Source organism: Plecotus auritus (assembly GCF_963455305.1).
Source record: "Plecotus auritus genome assembly, chromosome: 6".
NCBI lineage: Eukaryota > Metazoa > Chordata > Mammalia > Chiroptera > Vespertilionidae > Plecotus > Plecotus auritus.
Window position 1 is genome coordinate 3,969,314 of NC_137773.1, and position 24,146 is coordinate 3,993,459.

The 24,146-nt window shown below is 46.2% G+C and overlaps 2 protein-coding genes across 2 annotated transcripts in view; one reads left to right on the plus strand and one right to left on the minus strand.

Annotated features, from left to right (window-relative positions):
* The window catches only part of SIMC1 (SUMO interacting motifs containing 1), a 40,558-nt gene extending 29,260 nt beyond the window's left edge, over window positions 1-11,298 (minus strand). The window contains exon 1 of the mRNA XM_080676370.1: window positions 11,038-11,298. Coding sequence (XP_080532496.1) covers window positions 11,038-11,166 — 129 coding nt within the window. The 5' untranslated portion in view covers window positions 11,167-11,298. The remainder of the gene's footprint in view (window positions 1-11,037) is intronic.
* A 9,480-nt stretch (window positions 11,299-20,778) lies between these two features.
* Window positions 20,779-21,547, plus strand: LOC308252192 (enhancer of rudimentary homolog). The gene has a single exon (XM_080676383.1). The coding sequence runs from the start codon at window positions 20,853-20,855 to the stop codon at window positions 21,165-21,167; it is 315 nt and encodes a 104-aa protein (XP_080532509.1). The 5' UTR covers window positions 20,779-20,852; the 3' UTR covers window positions 21,168-21,547.
* The last annotated feature ends 2,599 nt before the right edge of the window (window positions 21,548-24,146 follow it).

Here is a 24,146-nt window from a genome sequence, read left to right on the forward strand (position 1 = left end):
CACAACTGAGGGAATTTTATGTCTGGTATGGAATTATCTGTATATATAAAAGGCTAATATGCTAAGTGTCCATCTGGGTAATGATGTCATGTAGCAACGCCCAGCTTCCTCTCCCTAGCGACTGGCTTCCTTGCAGTTTCTCCAGCCCAGAAACATGACTTGCTTTATAGCCAGGTGCAAACATTTCACACTGTAACCAAATGTCTGTGAAGTGTTTTCCCATGCCTCATCCCATTTGATCCTCACAGAAGTCCTGGAGTAGGTAGATAGGAGACTCGGTGGAATTCTATTTTCTTTTCATTAGCCAGAAAACGAAGATTTAGAAAGCGTAGAAACTTGACCTGACTGAAACGAAGTAAGAAACCTTGAAAATGACTTCAGGTTTCCTCCCTGCGCAGAATATAGTCAAACACTGCTGCAGTTAGATATTTCACCCTTTGTTCTCCCTGCATGATCTACAATAATAATCTGCTTTGTGTTGATACTTACTGCTATGTTGCTGACAATTACCTGAAAGAGAAGTTGGGGTGCTTCACTGGGCTGGAAAAAGTTTAGCTAAATCAGAAAGCAGGTCTAATTAAGCAAATTTATTCTATATATATAAAAGGCTACGTTGACTCACGCATGTGCAATACAAAGCTCTTGCTGGCACTAAACACACGCGTGTTTCCATCTGTCATTGTCGAACATGAATTTGGTTGACACTTCTATTATAGAGAAAGGGCGAATAGCGATATTAAAATATTTCTTCTAATTAATTTCCTTTCAATGTGCATGAATCCATGCACCAGGCCACTAGTATCTTAATAAAGCTATTAAGCTGGTAATGGAAGCTCAGGAAGTCATTTTCAGCCTTAAGGGAAGCTGACCTTGATTTAAGATCCAAATAATTTTGACATCTGCTGTTTTAAATTCAAAATGTAGGTGAATTTTGCTTTCTACTCTATGACATATCCATATTTTAGTTCCAAAAAATCTTTATAAAAAAATTAGCCTGGTGCTCGCTTTGGCAGCACATATACTAAAATTGGAACAGTACAGAAATTAGCCTGGTCCCTGTGCAAGGATGACATGAAAATTCATGAAGTGTTCCATCACCCTGGGTGGGCACTGGCATCCTCATATTGGGCTTGGAGGAGTCGTTCCAGAGACCCACTCTGGGCATGCGCCCAGGCTTTCTGGGATGCCCACCTGATCATAAAAAAAAAAAAAAAAAAAAAAAAAAAAAAAAAGCCTGGGATAGATTCCATGTTTATCCCTTGGCTCTCCCATCACAGAGAGCATTTTTACATAATCCTATATAATAAAAGCCTAATATGCAAATCGACTGAACGGCAGAACGACAGGTCACTATGATATCCACTGACCACCAGGGGGCAGACACTCAATGCAGGAGCTGCCCCTAGCCCACAGGCCCCAGGCCAGCCAACGTGGGTGCCAGCAGGGGCCCCCTGGTCACCCCGCAGATTGGCCCTGATCGCCGGCCAGGCCTAGGGACCCTACTCCTGCACAAAATTTGTGCATCGGGCCTCTAGTCTATATATATAAAGGCTAATATGCAAAGTGTCTCCTCAGGAGTTTGACCGCTTGCTATGATGTGTGCTGACCACCAGGGGGCGGTGCAGATCAAAGGAAGGCCCTGGCTGGCAGCAGGCAGGCGGGGAAGGAAGCCCCCGGCCAGCAGCCAGAAGGCCACAATTGGCCCTGATCACCAGCCAGGCCTGGGGACCCTACCCATGCATGAATTTCGTGCACCAGGCCTCTAGTTATAACTTATCAGAAAGAAAGGATTCCTTAGAATACTAACAATAAGAATTCAGTTTCTCCTTAAATAGTTACTGAGCACCCACTCTATTTGAGGCCTAAGCTAGTTGTTGGGGATATTGGGAATATGGCTGCGTATAGAAGTGAACGTACTATTCCAGAGAAGAGTGATTTTTTTTTTTAAAAAGTGATTTTTTAGAATATATTTTAAGTAGATGATAGGGTTTTAAAAATTAATTTTTAAATGAAAAAACCCTGGTCTGTCTATTTTTATAAAAACACACATTTAAAAAAACAGAATTATAGCTCTGGCTGGGTGGCTCAGTTGATTGGAGTGTCATCCTGTACACCAAAAGGTTGTGGGTTCGATTCCCAGTCAGGGGACATACCTAGGTTTCGGGTTCGACTGGTTGGGGCCCATATGGGAGGCAACCAATCGATGTTTCTCTCTCACATTAATTCTCTCTCTCCTTTCCTCTCTCTCTAAAATCAATAAAAACATATTCTTGGGTGAGGATTAAAAAAAAAAAAGAATTACATATATATTTTTAAATATATTTTTATTGATTTCAGAGAGGAAGGGAGAGAGAGAGAGGAAAAAAAAACCATCCATGATGAGAGAGAATCACTGATTGGCTGCCTCCTGCACGCCCCACCCTGGGGATGGAGCCGGCAACCTGGGCATGGGCCCCCACCGGGAATCGAATCGTGACCTTCTGGGTTCATAGAGTGAGATTTAATTTACATTTACAAGTAGTTGTTTTCTTTTCTTTTTTAAAAAAAATATATTTTATTGATTTTTTACAGAGAAGAAGGGAGAGGGATAGAGAGCTAGAAACATTGATGAGAGAGAAACATCGATCAGCTGCCTCCTGCACACTCCCCACCGGGTATGTGCCCGCAACCAAGGTACATGCCCTTGACCGGAATCGAACCTGGGACCCTTGAGTCCACAGGCGGACGCTCTATCCACTGAGCCAAACCGGTTAGGGCAAGAATTATATTTTGCAACTTGCATTTCCCCCCTCAACCATTTCTAGCATCCCTAGAGGATGTTCCCCTAGAAACCTGGTGAGAGGTTCACAAATTTACCCCAGGATCTTGAGATTGAGACTAGTGCTCTCAATCTTTCTCTACCTATTGCCACCTGGTTGAAGCTTCCTCAGTTTCCCCAAATAGAGATAATAACAGTATTTACCTGTGGCACTGTGGTGAAGATTACATGAGTTAACCCAATCAAAGCACAAAACAAGGTGTGAGGCATGAATGCCACCTATAGTGGGGGTGGTGCTCACCCGGACTACCGTGCTCAACCCTATGTGACCGTCATTCAGGATCAAAACACTAGCTCCTTGATGAGAAAGACCTGGACCCAGACGAAGCCTGATTGCCAAGGAGAAAACCTCATGAAATGAGTTATACTGCCCCGGTAGGTTTGGCTAGTCAGCCTGCGGACTGAAGGGTCCCGGGTTCGATTCCGGTCAAGGGCACATGCCCGGGTTGTGGGCTCGATCCCCAGTAGGGGGCATGCAGGAGGCAGTAAATCAATGATTCTCTCTCATCATTGATGTTTTTATCTCTCTCCCTCTCCCTTCCTCTCTGAGATCAATAAAAATATTTTTTTAAAATTGAGTTATTCTATGCTTCTAATTATGAAGACAATATTATAAAGTTATCGATTCTTTAACTTACAAATCTAATGCAGGGATGTTGAACTGGTGGCAGCTTTGTCCCCCGGGGACGTTTGGCAATGTCTGGAGACATTCGTGGGGGTTACAAGCAGGAGGGCTGCTCCTGCATCGAGTTGCAGAGACCAGAGATGCTGCTAAAACCCCACATACATGTGACAGCCGGCCCCAACAAACAATTACTGGCCCAGGAAACCCGATTGCAATCCTTGACAAAAGGATTCTGAAGTTCATTTGGAGGAATGAGTGGGCACAACAGCCAAGAAATCTTGGGGAGGTGGGTGGGGAGAGGAAGGGAGGACAGATAATTGCTCTTCTAGATACCAAAAAATATTATCAAACCACAAAAATAAATAATTTTAAAACCCACAAAAGTAAGACAGGCCTTTCCAGTGTGGCTCCGTGGTTGAACATTGACCTATGAACCTCACAGTTCAATTCTGTCAGGACACATGCCCAGGTTGCGGGCTCTATCCCCCGTGGGGCATGCAGGAGGCAGCCGATCAATGATTCTCTCTCATCACTGATGTTTCTCTCTCTCTCTCTCTCTCTCTCTCCCCCTTCCTCTGTGATATCACTAAAAATATATTTTTTACAAAAGAAATTGTTTCTGGATAACTGATTAACATTAACATCATAATCGGTTAACAACATACACTAATATCCGGAATGTTTTCCTTTTACGTCTACAATCAGGATGTAAATTTTGTATGGTAGTTCCTTTTTTCCTGAAAAGCTGTTCTTAAATTGGCAAGTCTTCCATTCAGTGCCGTCTTAGGAATAAGGCAATATAGTCTACGTTAAACGTTAGGCATACTTCGTGCCATATAAAACATTTCAGATGAATGAAGGACTAAGCATTAAAAAGAGATGACAAAGTAACAGGAAAATAATCAGGACGGGAAAGACTTTTCTAACCATAAAGCAAAGGAAAAAGATGTACAAATGCATAAACAAAAACGTTATGCTTTATTAAGTAAAATACCACACACTATAGATTTCTAAATTGAGTGTAATCCCCATTTAAAAGTACAAATTATTCAGAAGTTGACACAATGATTTGTCTTTTGAAAGAATAAATATGCAAAGCTAGACAGAAAAATTCTAAAAAAGAAGAGTAATGAAGTGTTTCTTCTACTTTTTATTAGAACAGCATGTAAAAAGGCCAAGTCCACAAATGGACACAAAAATATATAAAATTTATAATTTAATAAAGGTAATATTTCAACCCATTGGGTAAAAGGTTGGATAATTCAATAAATGATGATGAGACAACTAACTAACCATCTAGAAGTATTAGATTACCATTTTATACCTTTTTGAAACTAATTCCAGGGAGATTGATGAAGTAATTAAATGTGAAGGATATTTTTATAACCTTAAGAGTGAGGAAAGCCTTTCTAAGCATAACCACAAAGACAGAAATCAAATAACAGAAGAGTGACAGACTGGACTACATAAAAATTTGTAACTATTGTGCCTGGCCAGCCTGACTCGTTGGCTGAGCATCATCCTGTCCACTGAAAGGTTGCCGATTCGATTCCCAGTCAGGGTTTGATCCGCAGTCAGGGCACAAACCTGGGTTGTAGGCTTGATCCCGGGTTGAGGCACGTATGCAAGGCAACCAATCAATGTTTTTCTTTCTTTTTTTAAAAATATTTTATTGATTTTTTACAGAGAGGAAGGGAGAGGGATAGAGAGTTAGAAACATTGATGAGAGAGAAACATCAATCAGTTGCCTCCTGCACCCCCCCACCCCCACCCCACTGGGGACGTGCCTGCAACCAAGGTACATGCCCTTGACCGGAATCGAACCTGGGACCCTTCAGTCCACAGACCGATGCTCTATCCACTGAGCCAAACTAGTTAGGGCCAATCAATGTTTTTCTCACATCGATGTCTCTCTCTTTCTTTCCCTCCCTCTCTCTAAGCATGTCCTTGGGTGAGGACTGAAAAATATATATATAACTCCTGTAAAGAAAATCAAACGTTGTGGGGAAAATGTTAACATGTATGACACAAGGGGCCTTTATTATTAGTTTTTTAGTACAAATTACCACAAACTGGCTGGCTTAAAACAATAGTAATTTATCCTCTCAGTTCTGGAAGTTCAGAAGCCCCAAATCAAGGTGTCTGCAAGGGCAAGCTCTCTTAAAGGCTCACTGGAGAGTCTGTTCCGTGCCTTTCTTTTAGCTTCTGGTGTTGTCAACAATCCTGAATTGGCAGCTACTGCGAAACTCCCATCTATGCTTCCGTCATCACGTGGTGTTCTTCCTCTGCCTTCACTGTCATAAAAGGGCACCAGTCATATTGGACAAGGGCCCGCCCTACTCCATATGACTTTATCCTCACAGATGACATCTGTAATGACCCTATTTCCAAGTAAGGCCACATTCTGCAGTGACAAGTTAGGACTTCAACGCATCTTTTTGGAGGACCCAATCCAACCCATAAAGAATCGAATATGTAGGTAATATTTCCGCCCCAACAGGCCAGGGAAAGGCAGCCTGCGTGAGCATACTCCCTGACCTCCAGCCTCACTAGCTGCTCTCTGACCCCTCGCCTTCACCTGGGCGAGGCACTGTGGGCCTAGGCCAGCCTTGGGCAAACTACGGCCCGTGGGCCGGATCCAGCTGTTCTATCCGGTTCTCTTGCTCTCCCCTCCGCTCCTTTACTTTGAATTTATATTAGTTCACACAAACACTCCATCCATGCTTTTGTTCCGGCCCTCCGGTCCAGTTTAAGAACCCATTGTGGCCCTCGAGTCAAAAAGTTTGCCCACCCCTGGCCTAGGCCCAGGCCCTGGGTGTTCTTGTAGCCTCAGCCTAGATGATCACTTCCAAACCTCTACAATCTGTGTGATGTGCTAATGACAAGTGTGTGTCCCCAGTGAGGACTTCCTCCCTGGCCGACAAACTCAGTACGAACATCACACTGGGCATCTCGTTGGCTAACCCTCAGGCATCCTGCCACCTTCAAAACAGTAGGTCAGCCCTAACCGGTGTGGCTCAGTGGATAGAGCGTCGGCCTGCGGACTGCAGGGTCCCAGGTTCGATTCCAGTCAAGGGCATGTACCTTGGTTGCGGGCACATCCCCAGTGGGAGGTGTGCAGGAGGCAGCTGATCAATGTTTCTCTCTCATCGATGTTTCTAACTCTCTATCCCTCTCCCTTCCTCTCTGTAAAAAAATTAATAAAAAGTATATTAAAAAAAAAGAATAAAAAGAGATGAATTATTAACAAAACAAACAAACAAACAAAAACAGTAGGTCAAACGCTCAACCACTGGGCCACACCAGCCGGGCTCCAAGCCTTGATTTTTGCTGCACCCTTTGCTCCTACCTTATTTCCCTAGACCTTCTCATCACAAATCTGTTCAGTCATTGTGGTCTCCGATCAATTATTAACTCTTCAGAGAGGCATTCTTTGAAAACTGTACCCAATCCCACCCAAGTTACTGTTATATTGTTCACTTAGGTGTGTATTGCTTGTCTTTCCCCGTGAGAACATATTTATTGAAAGAGTGAATCACAACCAAAGGGAAAAAATTAAAACCATGATAGCTCACAGAATCTGGCTATCAAATCAGCAACGATGAAAAGGCCTTATCTTTCTTCCTAACACTGTATATAACCCGATGTTCCATGTACGTGGGTATTAACTGGTTGTCTCTCACTGACTAGAATGAAATCTCCTGAGGGCAGGAACTTGGTTTGTTCATAGCTGTGTCCTCAGCACCGATACTAGCAAGAGCTTGGCATTCAGTAAATATTTACTGAATAAAATGACAATATCTAGGGGCGACTGGGCGGTGAAGGAAGGGGTATGAGACCGTAATTGATGCACAATTTCTGTAGGAAATTCTGTAGGCGGTGTATGTCAGGAGCCCTCAAAGGAGGACATGCCTTTTGACTCAGCAATCTCACATCCAGGAGGCTCTTCTCCTAAACAAAGAAATGATTATTTATGAGGGAATTCCTCGCTGGGTTGTCTGTCATAGAGAAAATTTAGAAACAACCAGCATGATACCCATTAATAGCTTACAAATATAATTATAAATCTGCACAATACATTAAAAATATTGGTAAAGACATGTATTTATTAACGTGGAAAGAGATAAAAGTACATTAATAGAAAAAGGCAAGCTACAAAACACACACACATATATAGCAAGACTTCGTTTTTGCAGAAACATGTATTGGGGGATACATGGGTATGTACGAGTATACATGCACATTTACAGATCCAAGTTCGGACAGACAAACATCAAAATGTTAACATTAAAAAAAAATGTTGCCGAAACCGGTTTGGCTCAGTGGATAGAGCGTCGGCCTGCGGACTGAAAGGTCCCAGGTTCGATTCCGGTCAAGGGCATGTACCTTGATTGCAGGCACGTCCCCAGTAGGGGGTGTGCAGGAGGCAGCTGATCGATGTTTCTCTATCATCGATGTTTCTAACTCTCTATTCCTCTCCCTTCCTCTCTGTAAAAAAATCAATAAAACATATTTAAAAAAAATGTTAACATTCATTACCTGTGGATAGTGAGATTAAGGGCAATATCAATTTTCTTCTTTATATACATTTCTAAATATTTTTGTAATAGGTCAACCAAAAACTAATCGACTATCTGTACACGTTCTGCGTGGAAAAGAAAAAGCAATAAAGCTTATTAAAAACACAGACACACTTAATCCACTTAGTGAAGCACTACAGCCCAGGTTAAGACCAGGAGTTCAAAATACTAACTACAGTATTGGTGATAGCTTTCTGATTTCCTGGATTCAAGCACGTTGCTTCCCCTCAGTCAATACTGTAAAAAAGAAAAAAACATTGTAAAACTTGATCCTTTTATTTCATTCCTGCCAAGTGTGAGCAGGTCGGGACGGGCTGAGAAACAACAGAGTGTAGCAAAATCCTCCTTTACGCTGGGCGTTTGCCTTGCGCTGCCTCATTATCAATCTTCTAAGGGTTCTACCAGGCAGACAGGAATGCTCCCAAAAGCGAAAGCTGGGAGAGGTGGCCGACCGGCCGGCCGAGCTCCTCCAGCTGAGGTCTCTCCGCCCGCAGGGCCGCCAGGAAAAGTGAGATAAAGGCGGCTCGAGGCTTTAAAACCCTGCAAGTCTCTCAGTGCCTCTGATCTTTTACTGTCCTTATCTAATTGGCAGGAGAGATAAAAGGAGAAAAGCTTGGAGTTTTTTAGAAAGCCGAAGTAAAAAGTATCTAGAGAAGCAAGATTTAAATTGGGTAAAACTCTCTGGAACTTGACCTTCATTTCTCTTCAACTCGAAAGGCTGGAGAGCAAAGTGCCTGGCTGGGTGGTCACGGGGTGGGGAGCAGTTGGAGAGTGCGTGTGTGTGTGTGTGTGTGTGTGTGTGTGTGTGTGTGTGTGAAGAGTCACAACAGACTAGGACAGTGGTCGGCAAACCTCGGCTCGCGAGCCACCTGCGGCTCGTTGGCCCCTTGAGTGTGGCTCTTCCACAAAATACCACGGCCTGGGCGAGTCTATTTTGAAGAAGTGGCGTTAGAAGAAGTTTAAGTTTAAAAAATTTGACTCTCAAAAGAAATTTCAGTCGTTGTCCTGTTGGTATTTGGCTCTGTGGACTCATGAGTTTGCCGACCACTGGCCTAGGATAAGGATGCCATCTGTGTGCTTGCAGAAGGAAGCCGGACTAGAAGGAGGGAAGAGGGAAGAGGGATAACGCTTGGGATGAGAGGAAGCGGGTAGGAAGAACCAAGTTCAAGGGGGGCTGAGAAGAGGGAGCAGGAAAGAGGAGAAGCAGGAGGAAAGGTGGCTGAGTTACTCTGCGGTATTTATTGCTGTCCACCCTTTCCCTCTGTCCCTCTTAGGCCTTTGGTGCTTTCTATAGGGCTGACTACCAAATCTCTCCCTCCTGCCTGTCCTCCGAGATCAATTCCTCAAGGCAGGCCACCTCCCTGTACATTTCCCATCTGCACTTGACATCCAGAAGGTCCGGGCTGAATGCAGTATGGCGCCCACACCAAGCCTGCTCCCACTCTTGAACTCGCTCTCCCTTCCCTTCAATCATTATTTCACCCCCACAAAAAATATTTTTTTAAATATATTTTATTGATTTTTTACAGAGAGGAAGGGAGAGGGATAGAGAGTTAGAAACATCGATGAGAGAGAAACATCGACCAGCTGCCTCCTGCACACATCCTACTGGGGATGTGCCCTTGACCGGAATCGAACCTGGGACCTTTCAGTCTGCAGGCCGACGCTCTATCCACTGAGCCAAACCGGTTTTGGCCCCAAAAAAATATTTATCGTGGACCTATTGTGTCCCACTCACTGCCACAGGGCTAGGTACATCCATTCACCTACCAAGCTGGATCACGTCTACCTTGAAAATCTCGTGTATGTCCATCTCATCTAAAGTCTTTCCTGAGATGCATGGAGAACCCCTCCTGCTTGAAACACGGCAACGTGGGGCTGTATGTTCATTCGTCTTGCATGCCATCCATTCTCTAGTGACCATCACAGGGGGCTCACGTGGAGGCTGAGGGATCAAACCGGCTGGGAGGGGGAACGAAGGAGCGGGGGCTAGATTTGCCTTGAAGGAGCATTTGCATAGGAAGAAAGGTGGTTTCCTTCAACTGTATATGAGGGATCCAGGAAGCAACACGAGCGCGATCCTTCTCTTACTTGTGGGGTGTGTGGCTTTGGGAGGCTGGGAAGACCTGAGGTTGACAGTCCTCTGCGTGAAAGCCTGTCCACCCCTGGACCGCTCACTAGCCACTTGTTGAACGTATCACCTCCTGCGAGAGGGGACCACGGATGTCCACGGATGTCGTGTTCTCTATGTTATCCCCACCCCCCAAAACACCGGGCCCATAGTAGGGGGTCCAACAAATATCTGTGGAGGATTCTAGAAAAGCAGGGACCATAGATGTTTTATTCACCATCTCAGGAAGAAGGACAAAGACTAAGGAGAGCGAGGGGAAAAGAACCAGCGCACGATGTCCCCCCCGCTCGGTTCTTTGCGGACTCGGGGACGCCTTGCTAAGCGGTGTCAATCGCCCTCCCGCACAGCTCCGAAACCGGGCCCCCGCGCGCGGCTGCCAGGCCCTGGAGCGCCGCCACCATCTGCCCAGGCCCGCAGTTCCCTCCTTCCCTCCCTCCCGCTCGGCTCCCGTTACCTCCCTGCACACATCTGTACCCACCGCCAGCCAAACAATTACACGCTCCCGCGTGCCGGCCTCGAGGTCGGGGACTGCCCCCAGGAGCCCCCGTCCCCCTGAACCCCCGCCCCCACCGCCGCCGAGGCTCGGGGAAGCCCAGGGCCCGGCCTGAACGCCGCCGGCCGTGGGACGTCGCCCATGTGCTCGGCCGCCCCTCGCCAGCCCCAGCCGCTCGGGCTTGAACTCGGAGCCGGGAGGCCAGGCCGCCCCCGTGCGGGCCCGCCGCGCTCCGCGGGGCCGGAAGGCGGCGAGGCGGGAAGCCCCTGCAGCTGTGCGGCGCCACCCGGCGGGCGGCGGGAACGCGGGGATACAGGGCCGGGCGGACGGTCGCGGATCGGCGCGGCCCGAGCGGAGGCGGCGCTGCGGCCGCGGAGCGCGCTCACTCACCACGGTCCGGCGGGGCAACGCGCCGGGGGTCCGGGACAGGGCCCGGCGGAGCCTCCGCGCCCGGCCCGAGCGGGTGCCCTCCGAGCTCTCGGAGCCGCTGTCGTCCGAGATCACAATGAAGTCCTCCATGGCTGCGGGCCCCGGCCGAGCCTGCGCGCGGGCGACCGGCGACCCAGGAGGCGGTGGCGGGGACTTCGGTTCCTGCTGCTGCGGAGACGGCAGCCCAGGCAGCGACAACCCAGGCCATCACCCGTAGGCCCCGCCCCTTCCCGCCCAAGCCCCGCCCCTTCCCACCCCTAACCACGCCCCTCGTTCGCGTAGTCCGCCCCCAGCCCCGCCCCTCCTAGACCCCGTTCCCCAGGCCGCGGGCAGCGAGCAGGGGCAACCCCACGCAGGGTCAAGGCCGTGGTCACTGTGCTCGGTGGTGGCACTCGTCCTCCCTGACCGAAGATAAGAAACAAGGTAGAAAAGTCAAGTTGCTGCGGCTGCGGCTGGCTGCGAGGGCTTCCCCAGCTGCTGCTAAAGGACTCAAGTGTGAAGTGAGGTGTGAACAGGCCTGTGCCTGAGCCCCAAGGGTCCCTCCAGGGCGGGGGACCTGGCGTCGGGCTGACTGGGGGTGGGGGACCTGGCGTTGGGCTGAGTGCGGGGGGAAACTGAGTGGGGGGAGAGAGGCCCCACTTCTTTGCACATGTGCAAGTAGTAGTACATCTGTAAGAGGAATTCTTAGAAGTTAATTACTGGGTCAAAGGTCACGTTTTCCTAGTTTTTTCAATAAACGATCACAAATTACTCTTCTAAATTGTACCAACTTGCAGTTTCATCAACAATCCATGTAATTCAGAGATATAAACTGAGATTTAGCCCTGCTGGCGTGGCTCAGTGGTTGAGCGTGGACCTATGAACCAGGAGGTCATGGTTCCATTCCTGGTCAGGACACATGCTGGGGGTTGCGAGCTCCACCCCCAGTGTGAGGCGTGCAGGAGGTAGCCGATCAATGATTCTCTCTCATCATAGATGTTTCTCTCTCTCTCTCCTTTCCTGTCTGAAATCAATGAAAACATCCTATATAATACAGAGGTAATATGCAAATTAACCCTCACGCCATCACAAGATGGCTGTGCCCACAGTGGAGGTGGTGTTCCTGTAACGAGCGATCAGCAGGGACCTGAGGCTGCGTGGCACCAGGCTGGGGTGGGGGACCTGAGGCTGCGCCCCCTGCTCAGCGGGGCTTGACATGGGACCTCAGGCCACACACCCCCTCCCCAGCGCTGGCCCAGAGGACCTCAGGCTGCGCCCCCCCGCCCCGGCTCCAGGCCGGGGGACCTGAGGGTGAGCCAGGGGGCTTGACGGAGGACCTCAAGGCGTGCCCCGCACCCTGGTGCTGGGCCGGGGGACCTCAGGCTGCACCCCCCGCCTGGTGAGGCTTGATGGGGAACCTCAGGCCGCGCCCCCACCCTGGTGCTGGGCCAGGGGACCTAAGGGTGCACCAGAGGACCTGAGACTGCACCCCCTACCCAGCAGGGCTTGACAGGGGACCTGAGGCTGCACCCCCCCATTCGGCAGGACTTGACGGGGGACCTGAGGTTGTGCCCCCCGCCCGGCAGGGCTTGATGTGGGTGGGGCCAGGCAGGTCTGGGTCTTGCGCGATTTCGAGGCACGCGCGGGTGGGCGGGGACTTGACTCTGGATCCCACAGTGCGCCCCAGACTCTGACAGGAGGAAGATTTTCATATAGATTTTACTAATTTTCTTTCATCTCTGACACTTCTATTATAGAGAAAGGGCAAATAGCAATATTTAAATATTTCCTCTAATTCCCTTTTAATGTGCACGAATTTCGTGCACTGGGCCTCTAGTCTAACCATAATTGCCTCTCAAAGACCCCATCTCCAAATACCAACATCTTGGGAGTTAGAGCTTCAACATATGAATTTTGGGGGGGACACAAACATAACACTGTAAACTTCTAAATATAAATGTATTTTTATTGTTGTAATTCTCCCTCGAGGATATTTTTTCGTTGATTTTTAGAGAGAGTGGAAGGGAGGGGAAGAGTCAGAGAGACAGGGAAACATCGATGTGAGAGAGACACATTGATTGGTTGCCTCCCACTCTGGCTCTGACTGGGGCTGAGGATAGAGTGTGCAACCCATGTACGTGCCCTTGACCAGAATCAAATCCACAATCCTTCAGTCTGTGGGTCGACACTCTGTCCACTAAGCCAAACTGGCTAGGACTATATATGTATTTTTGTAGATTACATAAATGAATGTTTTTATATGCAGTGAATATACAATTTCATGGTAAGTAAATTTAACCTTAAAGAAATGAAAAAAATTGTGAACTTTTATGATATGCATGCTGTAGTGTGAAGGGGTGAAATGTACTGATGTCTGCAAGTTACTTTGAAATGCAAAAAAAAAAATAAGAGGGATAGATGTGTAGATGGATAGATACAGATAAAGCAAATACAACAAAATGTTAGCATCGTCAAATCTTCATGGCAGTTATATGGGGGTTCACTTTTAACTTTTATGTATATTTGAATGTTTTCATATTATGTTGAGAAAAAATTTTAAATTAAGATAGTTAATTATGATCTTACCAGAATTTTTAAAAGTTAAAAAAAGTAGCCCTAACCGGTTTGGCTCAGTGGATAGAGCGTCAGCCTGTGGACTCAAGGGTCCCAGGTTCGATTCCAGTCAAGGGCATGTACCTTGGTTGTGAGCACATACCCAGTGGGGAGTGTGCAGAAATCAGCTGATCGATGTTTCTCTCTCATCGATATTTCTAACTCTCTGTCCCTCTCCCTTCCTCTCTGTAAAAAATCAATAAAATATATTTTTTTAAAAAGTTAAAAAAGTAGAGAGAAGATTATAATGAACCCTGTATGCCCTACCTCCAGCTTCATGAATATCAATCTGTTGTACTTATTATATTCCCACCCACTTTTTCAACCCTGCCTCCCTGAGTTATTTTAAAGTAAACCCTAGACATCACATTGTTTATTCTATAGATATTTTAGTTTGTATCTTTAAAAGATTAAGAAATATTATTTCAACAAATTCTGGTTGAGTACACATGCTGTCTTCTTAAGGGATACAATAGTGAACAACATAGACATGGTCTCTGGTCCATGGTGCTGATAGTTTATGAGGAAGACAAACAATAAACTAGTAAATACTTATAAATGATGATAAGTATATAACCAGTTTTAGATGTCTTTTTAAAAAAATATATTTTACTGATTTTTTACGGAGAGGAAGGGAGAGGGATAGAGAGTTAGAAACATCGATGGGAGAGAAACATCGATCAGCTGCCTCTTGCACACCTCCCACTGGGGATGTGCCTGCAACCAAGGTACATGCCCTTGACCGGAATCGAACCTGGGACCCTTCAGTCCGCAGGCCAATGCTCTATCCACTGAGCCAAACCGGTCAGGGCCAGTTTTAGACATCTTAACTAAAGACGGCTGGCTGGGAGGTGGGGGGGGGGCGGTTGGGGGGAAGGACAGCAGGAGGTTGGAATGGGAGCACACTGACCACCAAGGGGCAGCTCCTGCATTAAGCGTCTGCCCCCTGGTGGTCAATGCACATCATAGCTACTGGCCGGTCGTCCGCTTAGGCTTTAATATATATACTAGAGGCCCGTTGCACGAAGATTCATGCAATAGGCCTTCCTTCCCCTGGCTGCTGGCACCGGTTTTCCTCCAGCACCCGGGACCCAGGACTTTGCTCCAGCTGTAGTGGAGAAGCCAAGCCTCTTCAGTCTTCAGTCTCCAGTCTTCAGTCTTTGCTCCGTGCCTGCGTATGCAAATTAACCTGCCATTTTTGTTGGGTAAATTTACATACTCACTCCTGATTGGCTGGTGGGCATCGTGGAGGTATGGTCAATTTGCATCTTTCTCTTTTATTAGTGTAGATATATGAAACAATTTCATTTTTTCTCCACTAACCATCCCCACTGTCTCTAGTAAATCGTCTTGCTCTCTGGACAGCCGATTCCCTTAGAAATACCCGACTCTGGTCCCATAACTGTGCAGCCACTTCCCGTAGCTACTACAGTCTCATCCCAAGTATGATGACTTAGGCTTGCCCCCTGCCCATTTTAAATCTTTAATTTCATACTCATAGCTCTTCCCATGCTGGTGCAGGTGGGCTCGGAGCTACAACAGTGTTTAGTGGAGCGGGTGGTAATGTCATTCCCTTCCGCTTTGCTTGGCTCTTGTTCCTCCCAAGCAGGGATGAGGAGGAGGAGGAGGAGAGAATGTGCTCAGCGAGACTGTCCGTGAAGAGGTGTTTGTTCTCTTTCTGCTTCTCGTTGCTACTGCAGTAACAGTTTTCCCAATGAGTCAGGAGCTTTCTTACTTTGGACACATCATTGCTTTCTGGGGCCTCCCCTGTGCACTCTCAACCCAGGAATGGTGAGCCTCGGTCCCTTTCTCCCGGACATCCTCACCCGTTCCTGCCAGGGGCGATCTTGTTGTTGGGGGATCACTGTCTGGAAGGGCTTCCTGGGGAGTGTCAGCGGAAGCTTCAAGGCTCAGCCGCCTTCTGTGTTCTCCAGGTGACGCCTTCTGTATTCTCCAGTTGACTCACGGAGAGTTCCGTGCACAATTCAGAAGGGAATGCAGGCAGCTCCCACCTTGGTGCCCCTCTCTCAGCACCAACTACCTCTCTTTTCCCTTCCTCACTCCTAAAGGCACCAGGGGCTTGTCCGGGTCAATGGTTCAGTGACTTTCAGACAAATTCTCAGCTTGCGGAGTGGGGAGAGGAATAGTTTGCTGCCCTTTAAACTTGTGGAAGAAGAGACTGGGAAACACGTTGAATGGTCCCCATCTTCTTCAGCTGGAGAGAAGCAATGGATGGTTGCCATCTATAATAAGTAATGTTCATCCATGGATAGATGAACTAATTAAGAAAATTTCAGCCCTGGGCAGTGTTGGTCAGTGGTTAGCAGCCGTGGGCAAACTACGGCCTGCGGGCCGGATCCGGCCCGTTCATCTGTTCTATCCGGCCCGCGGAGCCGAAAGAGCGGAGGGTTCTCTTGCTCTCCCCTCCGCTCCTTTACTTTGAATTTATATTAGTTCACACAAACACTCCATCCATGCTTTTGTTCCGGCCCTCCGGTCCAGTTTAAGAATCCATTGTGGCCCTCGAGTCAAAAAGTTGGCCCACCCCTGGGTTAGAGTGTCAGCCTGCACACTGAAGGGTGGCTAGTTCGATTCCCAGTCAAGGGTACATACCTGGGTTGCAGGTTCAATCTCCAGCAACCACACCAATCTCTCTCTCTCTCTCTCTCCCTCTCTCTCTCTCTCTCTCTCTCCCTCTCTCCCTCCCTCCCTCGGTGTGTATGTGTGTCTCCCTCCCTTCCACTCTCTAAAAAACAATGGGAAAAGTATCCTCAGGTGAGGATTAAAAAAAGGAACAATTCAAATATCTACTTCTTTGCAGAATTTATGATAAAGTGATTAATATTAGTTGCTGACTTTTAAGTATAAAAATAGTGTTATGAAGTCAGGGGTACAATAGCTTGATTGTATATGTCATTCTCATCAGCTATCCTGCCTGAAACTCAGGAAAGACAGCGTTCCTGGTTGTGAAATATGAGCACACCTGAAAAGTATCTTGTCCTGATCTGGCAACCCAGGTGGATGAACACCGGCCCTGAAGTTGCTTGTCTTAAAACTGTCCATAGTGCCGCTTATGCTTTCTTGGCCATCCTGGATCGGCCTTGGAATATGCTGTTTACCCAAGACTTCCAAAATGATGGTATCCTCTATAGAAATTAGGATGTGTGCGTATTTTTCTTTTCTTTTTTTCTGGGGGATGCCTTACTTTCTTTCCAGGCTTATTGAGATATAATTGACATATAACATCATGTAAGTTTAAGGTGTACAACGTGATGTTTTTGGTACACATATACATTGCGACTTCGGTGTGTGGGCCAGTGCTCTAACCACTGAGATTACCAGCCAGGGCTGGATGTTTTTAGATTCCACTTATAAGTGAGACTATACAGTATTTATCTTTCTCGGTCTGAATTATTTCACTTAGCATAATGCCCACAAGGTCTGTCCATGTTGTTGCAAATGGTCGGATTTCCTGCTTTTTTTATGGCTGGATAATATTTGTGTGTATTTTTCCTGTCTTCTGCATGCATTAACCCCATGCAAACTGAGAGCCTCACACAGTTGTGTATTCATCCACTGCATCTCGGTTTAGTGAGTGCCTGCTGGGCGCCAGGCAATTAGCTCAGGGCTGAGGATGTAACGGTGAGCAGGACAGCCATGGCCTCTGACCTCACAGAACTTTGCAGGGAAGCAGGTAGCCCTCGTTTGTGAATGAAGAAAACAAACCCTTGCCCTGACCGGTTTGGCTCAGTGGATAGAGCGTCGGCCTGTGGACTGAAGGGTCCCAGGTTCGGTTCCGGTCAAGGGCATGTACTTTGGTTGCGGGCACATCCCCAGTAGGGGGTGTGCAGGAGGCAGCTGATCGCTGTTTCTCTCTCATCGACGTTTCTAACTCTCTATCCCTCTCCCTTCCTCTCTGTAAAAAAAATCAGTAAAATATATTTTTTAAAAAAAGAAAACAGGGGAATTAAGAGATCAACTGAAGGACTTATATGCATGCATATAAGAGTAACCAACAGATGCAAAACATTGGGGGGTGAGGGCATGCATGGGAGTGGGGTGGGGGGGCAATGGTAAGATATGTACACATATAATACCTTAATTAAAAAAATTAAAAAAAAGAAAGAAAAAAGAAAACAAACCCTTATCCCTTACTGTCTTTTTTTAAAGTAATTTTTTTGTAATATATTTTATTGATTTCAGAGAGGAAAGGAGAGGGAGAGAGATAGAAACATCAATGATGAGAGAGAATCATTGATCGGCTGCCTCCTGCACGCCCCACACTGGGGATAGAGCCCAAAACCTTGGGCATGTGCCCTTGAAACAGAATCGAACCCAGGACCCTTCACTCTGCAGGACGATGCTCTATCCACTGAGCCAAACCAGCTAGGCTTTAAAGTAATTTTAATTAAAAATTTATACATGAAAAAATTACATGTGAAAATGCAAATCGAAACCACAATGAGCTACCATTTTGCACCCATTGGCTATTGTTTAAAAAAACAGAAAACAAATGTTGGTGATGATGTGGAGAGATTAGCACCCTCATGCATTGTTGGTGGGAACGTAAAATGGTACAGCTGCTGTGGAGAATAGTTGGGCAGTTTCTCAAAAAGTGAGACCTACAATTACCATGTGATCCAGCAATTCTACTCCTAGGTATTTGCCCAAAAGCATTGAAAGCAAGGATGCCAACATACTTATCTACCAATCTTCGTAGCAGCATCATTCATCATAGTCAAATGGTGGAAATCACCCTTGTCCGTCAGCAGATGAAGGAATAAGTAAAACATGGTCTACCTGCACAATAGAATTCTCTTCAGCCTTTCAAAGGACATTATGACGTATTAGTCATGATGCATGAAATTCGTGCAGGGGGGGAGGGTCCCTCAGCCTGGCCTGTGCCCTCTCACAATCTGGGACCCCTCCCTCCTAACCGCCCACCTGCTGGCTCCTAACCGCCTGCCTGCTCGCTCCTTACCGCTTGGCTCGCTGCTCCTTAGCGCTGCCACGGAGGTGGGAGAGGCTCCCACCATCGCCTCTGCGCTCGCCAGCTGTGAGCCCGGCTTCTGCCCCCTGTTGGAACGCATTGACCACCAGGGGGCAGCTTCTGCGCTGAGCGTCTGCCCCGTGCTGGTCAGTGTGCGTCATGGTGACCAGTCGTTCTGGTCGTTCTGCCGGGACGGCCGCTGGGCTTTTATTATATAGATGCCACAACATGGGTGAAACTCAAGGACATGGTCCCTAACTGAAATAAGCCAGTCACAAGAGGACAAATATTGCATGATTCTACTTCTAGGAGGTAGCTAGAATAGGCAAATTCATAGAGACTGAAAACAGAATAGAGGTTATCAGGGATTGGAGGAAGGGAGAGTTACTTAATGGGCAGAATTTCCATTTGGGATGATGAAAAGTTCTGGAAATGGCCTGGCCAGTTTGCCTCAGTGGATAGAGCATCGGACTGTGGACTGGAGGGACCCCGGTTCGATTCCAGTCAAGGGCACGTATCTTGGTTGCAGGCTCGATCCCTGGTAGCGACGTGTGTAGGAGGCAACCAACTGTTGTGTCTCTCACATTGATATTTCTGTCGCTCCCTCTCACACTCTCTCTAAAAATCAATGGGAGAATGTCCTCGGATGAGGATTAACAACAACAATAAAAATAGTTCTGGAAATGGATAGTGGTGCTGGCTATCCAATATTGTGACTGTTCTAATGCCACTGAATTGTACACCTAAAATGGTTATAAAGGCAAGTTTTATCTTTATTTTAGCGCAATAAAAATATGTGACTACCTTCCTTTTATTAACCAGCTAGAGGCCCGAAATTGTGCAAAAGTAGTCTGTCCTTCCCCCAGCTGCCGGCACTGGCTTCCCTCTGGCACCCGGGACCCGGGCTTCATCCGGCTTTGTCCGGAAGGTCGTCCAGAAAGACGTCTGGTCTAATTAGCATGTTATGCTTTTATTATTATAGATTGAAACATTATAGAACAGGTTAAAGGCCCCTTTGACCACCTCCTCCATCCGGATCCAGTTCCCCCTCCTCAGTGCTTCTGTGTTTGCTCTTCTAGAGTTTTCCTTTTCTTTTCTTTTTTCTGTTTTTAGAGCCAAGGTGGAGATTTATTAAAGAACAAGTACAGACTTCCACGTGGGGAGGGGAAAGGTCCCCTAGAGTTTTTCTTTTATTTACCGGTATTCATATGTACTTGTCAAAACGACATATTTTTTGCTTTATCCAAAGATTAAGTCTGCTTTAGTATAGACACTTGAAACCATCATTCACAGTAAAAATGTTCCAAGCAATAAGGGTTCCTATCTTACTAATGGGGATTTTCTGAGTGGATATACGTCTTGAAAAGGTCTTTTTCTCTCATTTTCTTCTTTTCATTACAAGGCAGGTTGGTGCCTGTGGGCCCGCTTTTGTTTATGCTGAAGCTGGCCGTCGGTCCGGCCCCTGCCCTGGAACACGCCGTCCCCTGCCGGGTTCCAGTATAATCTCCCACTTTCCATCACTACCAGCCTTTCTGGACGGCTTTCGTAGGGAGCCTCTCAGTGTACATCATTTTAGATAAATTACGTTCTTATCCTGTCCCCATTCCCCTACCAGCTTCTAGTTTGCCAAGCTATCAAGTAGATGTTACAGTCTTTGTAAAAACGTTGCTCTGTCTTCGACATTCAAAGATGACTCATCCTCATTTTGAGAAAATTCAAGCAATTCAGAGTGGTTACAAAGCAAAGTGTATAACCACATCACACTTCAGAACATCTTTTCAGATGTCTCCGAATCGTCAGTCCTCACAGCTGCACATGTGTACATCATTTTATAGGTAAGTGAGATCATACTATGCCCGTTGTATTGCAATTGGCTTCCTTAAATTAAGAAATATGTCTTTAGCCCTGGCTGGTTTGGCTCAGTGGATAGAGTGTCGGCCTGGGGACTGAAGGGTCCCAGGTTCGATTCCAGCCAAGGGCACATGCTTGGGTTGGGGGCTCGATCCCCAGTGGGGGGCTTGCAGAAGGCAGCCGATCAATGATTCTCTCTCATCATTGATGTTTCTCTCTCTCTTCATCTCCTTTCCTCTCTGAAATCAATAAAAATATATTAAAAAAAGAAATATGGAAGCTCGTGTGTGGCGGTGTGTCGGCGGCGGCGGCGGCGGCGGCTGCAGCGAAAGAGTTTGGCGCGATGTCTCACACCATTTTGCTGGTACAGCCTACCAAGAGACCAGAAGGCAGAACTTATGCTGATTATGAATCAGTGAATGAGTGCATGGAAGGCGTTTGTAAAATGTATGAAGAACATCTGAAGAGAATGAATCCCAACAGCCCCTCTATCACATATGATATCAGCCAGTTGTTTGATTTTATTGATGATCTGGCAGACCTCAGCTGTCTTGTTTACCGAGCTGATACCCAGACATACCAGCCTTATAACAAAGATTGGATTAAAGAGAAGATCTACGTGCTCCTTCGTCGACAGGCCCAACAGGCCGGGAAATAGTTGTGTTGGAAGCATTTGGGGGTTGGGGGTGGGCTTGGAACACAGGTGTGTACAGCTATCTGTAGTGAAGTTTTGTATTATAGTAATCCTGTTTCCATTTTGGTACACTCTAGCCAGGATTGAATGTGTTAGATGATAGTGAGAATCTTGTTCAATCTGAACTCACATCACCCCCTCTTTTTCTCTTTTTTTACTTAAACATTGTTATGATGACTTAGAAGGAAGTTTTTCTTTGTCAGTTAAGGTTGGTTCCAATCCTTCATATCTGCTTTATAACATTCACTGTACTAACCCTTCTTCAAGTTGGGGTGGGGGGTAGTGACACAGTTTAATTATGTGCTAAGATAAAGTCTTAGTGAAAAACAAATAAATGTTCTTTAGTTATAAAAAAAAAAATAAATAAATAAAATAAAAATAAAAATAAAAAAAGAAATATGTCTTTACAGTTTTGTGTGTCTGTGAATATAGATCTACACTATCCATTTTATTGGCTCATAAAAATACTCTTAAAGCCCTGACTGGTTTGGCTCAGTGGATAGAGCGTCGGCCTGCGGACTGGGGGGTCCCGGGTGGTCCCGGGTGGTCCCGGGTTCGATTCCGGTCAAGGGCATGTACCTTGGTTGCGGGCACATCCCCAGTAGGGGGTGTGCAGGAGGCAGCTGATTGATGTCTCTCTCTCATCGATGTTTCTAACTCTCTATCCCTCTCCCTTCCTCTCTGCAAAAAATCAATAAAATATATTTTTTAAAAAAATACTCTTAAAATAGTATGACACTTACTCTTCTTTTCTAGAAAAGCACAAAGAAGCCAACAAAAGAGTTATCACATTCTCCCATCCCCGATATCTTACAAGGAACAGTTTGTAAAATTAAAAGAAACGTAGCTATGACACTACAAGAAGTTACAAAATAAAAAGTGAAAGTTGAAAGCCACCCTCCCTTTCCTAGCTCTTCCCAAGGCCAACTCCCTAAATCAACAGGGCTCCTTGTGAATCCTTCAAAACACGCAAAATTGCTATCTACAGTGTATACGCATTTCTTCCTATCTGTTTTCAGAAAAAGAAAGATCACATTATACACAGTTACTCACTTTGCTTTTCCCCCCACTTAATATACACTGAGTGGCCAGATGATGCTGATCTCTGAACGCATAATCATCTGGCCACTCAGTGTATATCCTATAGAATAAAAGGCTAATGTGCAAATTGTCCCCTCGACTAGGAGTTCGACCAGCAGGCAGGCCGGCCAACAGCTCACGTCCCCTCCCCCTGGCCAGGCTGGCCGGACCCCCCAACCATGCACGAATTCATGCACCGGGCCTCTAATATATATATACTGAGTGGCCAGATTACAGTATTATGCATTCAGAGATCATAATAATCTGGCCACTCAGTGTGTCTTGGGGATCAGTCCCTAACGACAAGATAAATAGACCGTTCTCTTTTAAACTCCTGCATAAAACGTCATTTGTTAAGATGTGCTGCAATTTATGTAATGAGTTCCCAAGGATGGGTATTCTGCTTGTTCGTGGGATTTTGTGTATTTGTTTGTTGTGTGGTTTTTATTTACTATTACCAATAATGCTATAAGAGCATCTTTGTGCTTATCTGAACAAATCTTGCCAGCATAGCCACAGAGAAATTCTTAGGCATTGGGGCCTGGGTTAAAGGGTACACGTGTTTTACATGTTGATAGAAATGACCAAATTGTCATCCAGAAAGGCTGTGTCAGATAACATTCCAACGAAAGTGTGGAGAGGGTTTGTTTCCCAAAATTCCATTGGTTACCAAACGTTTTAGTTGTTGCCAATCAAATAAATTAAAAGTGCTATCTTGTTCCAATTTGCATTTACTTTATTATGAATATCATTAAGATATGTTTTAAATGCTCATTGGCCATTTGTAGTTTTACTTTAATTGTCTGTTCATACACATTTATATTTTTCTCCTCGGCTGTTCATTTTTTTCAATAACTGTTAGTAGAATGTGTATGAATAGCTAACATTTATTGAGCAAAGTATTACCTTGTTTGGATAATTTATTCAATTAGTCCCTAATAATGAACATGTAGGATGTTTAAGTATCATACTGCTGTTTCAAACATTCTTGTACTTACATCTTTGTGCTCTGAACCAAATATCTCTTTAAGTTAGATATCTAGAAGTGAATGGCTGATTTAAAGCCGAATTCTTGCCACACTTTTAAAAATAGTTTTGTGTAAGGGGGGAATGGTCCAAGTGGAAAAATGAGAGGGGAAAAAAGAGGAGCCAATAGTTGTTCCTAATTACAAGGCCAATAGGCTTTACGTTAGAGTTGAGCTCTCAGGCTCAATGATGATATTTCTCATCCTAGCTGCTCTCATCAAAAAAGTGCTGAAAACCCTAAATCTCCCTCTCTGTTTGGGTACTCAGACCTCCTGGAGTCTGAAAATTCTATGGGGGGGAGGGGAAGAAAAATAATAATTTTGTAATTTTCAAGTGAGTAATCGTATCTATATATATAAAAGCCTAAGCGACCATCTGACCATCCGACCATCCGACAGGTAGCTATGACGCACAATGGCCACCAGGCAGCAAAAGCTCCAACTGGTAGCTATGATGCACACTGACCACCAGGGGGCAGTCGCTCAACGCAGGAGCTGCCGAGCTGCGGTGACTTGGCAGCTGTGGTTCTCAGGTGAAGCACCCGGAACCAGAGAGGAGGGAGCCCAATTCTGGGTGCGTCATCCAAGAACCACCCTCTCACAATTCGGGACCCCTCGGGGGATATCGGAGAGCCGGTTTTGGCCCGACCCCCGCAGGCCAGGCCGAGGGACCACATTGGTGCATGGCGTGCTTCGGGCCTCTAGTTAAAAAATAATTGAAAGCTCATTTGCAATCATTTTATGGCCATGCAATATTAATATTGGTTTTATATTTCTGTGTACAATTGTCTGAGTTGGTACATTCTGTTTGAAGAACAGTTGGCATTTTGGTAGCTCA

Coding starts and splice junctions, on each gene's coding strand:
- LOC308252192 (XM_080676383.1), top strand. CDS start 20,853: ATGTCTCACACCATTTTGCTGGTACAGCCTACCAAGAGACCAGAAGGC.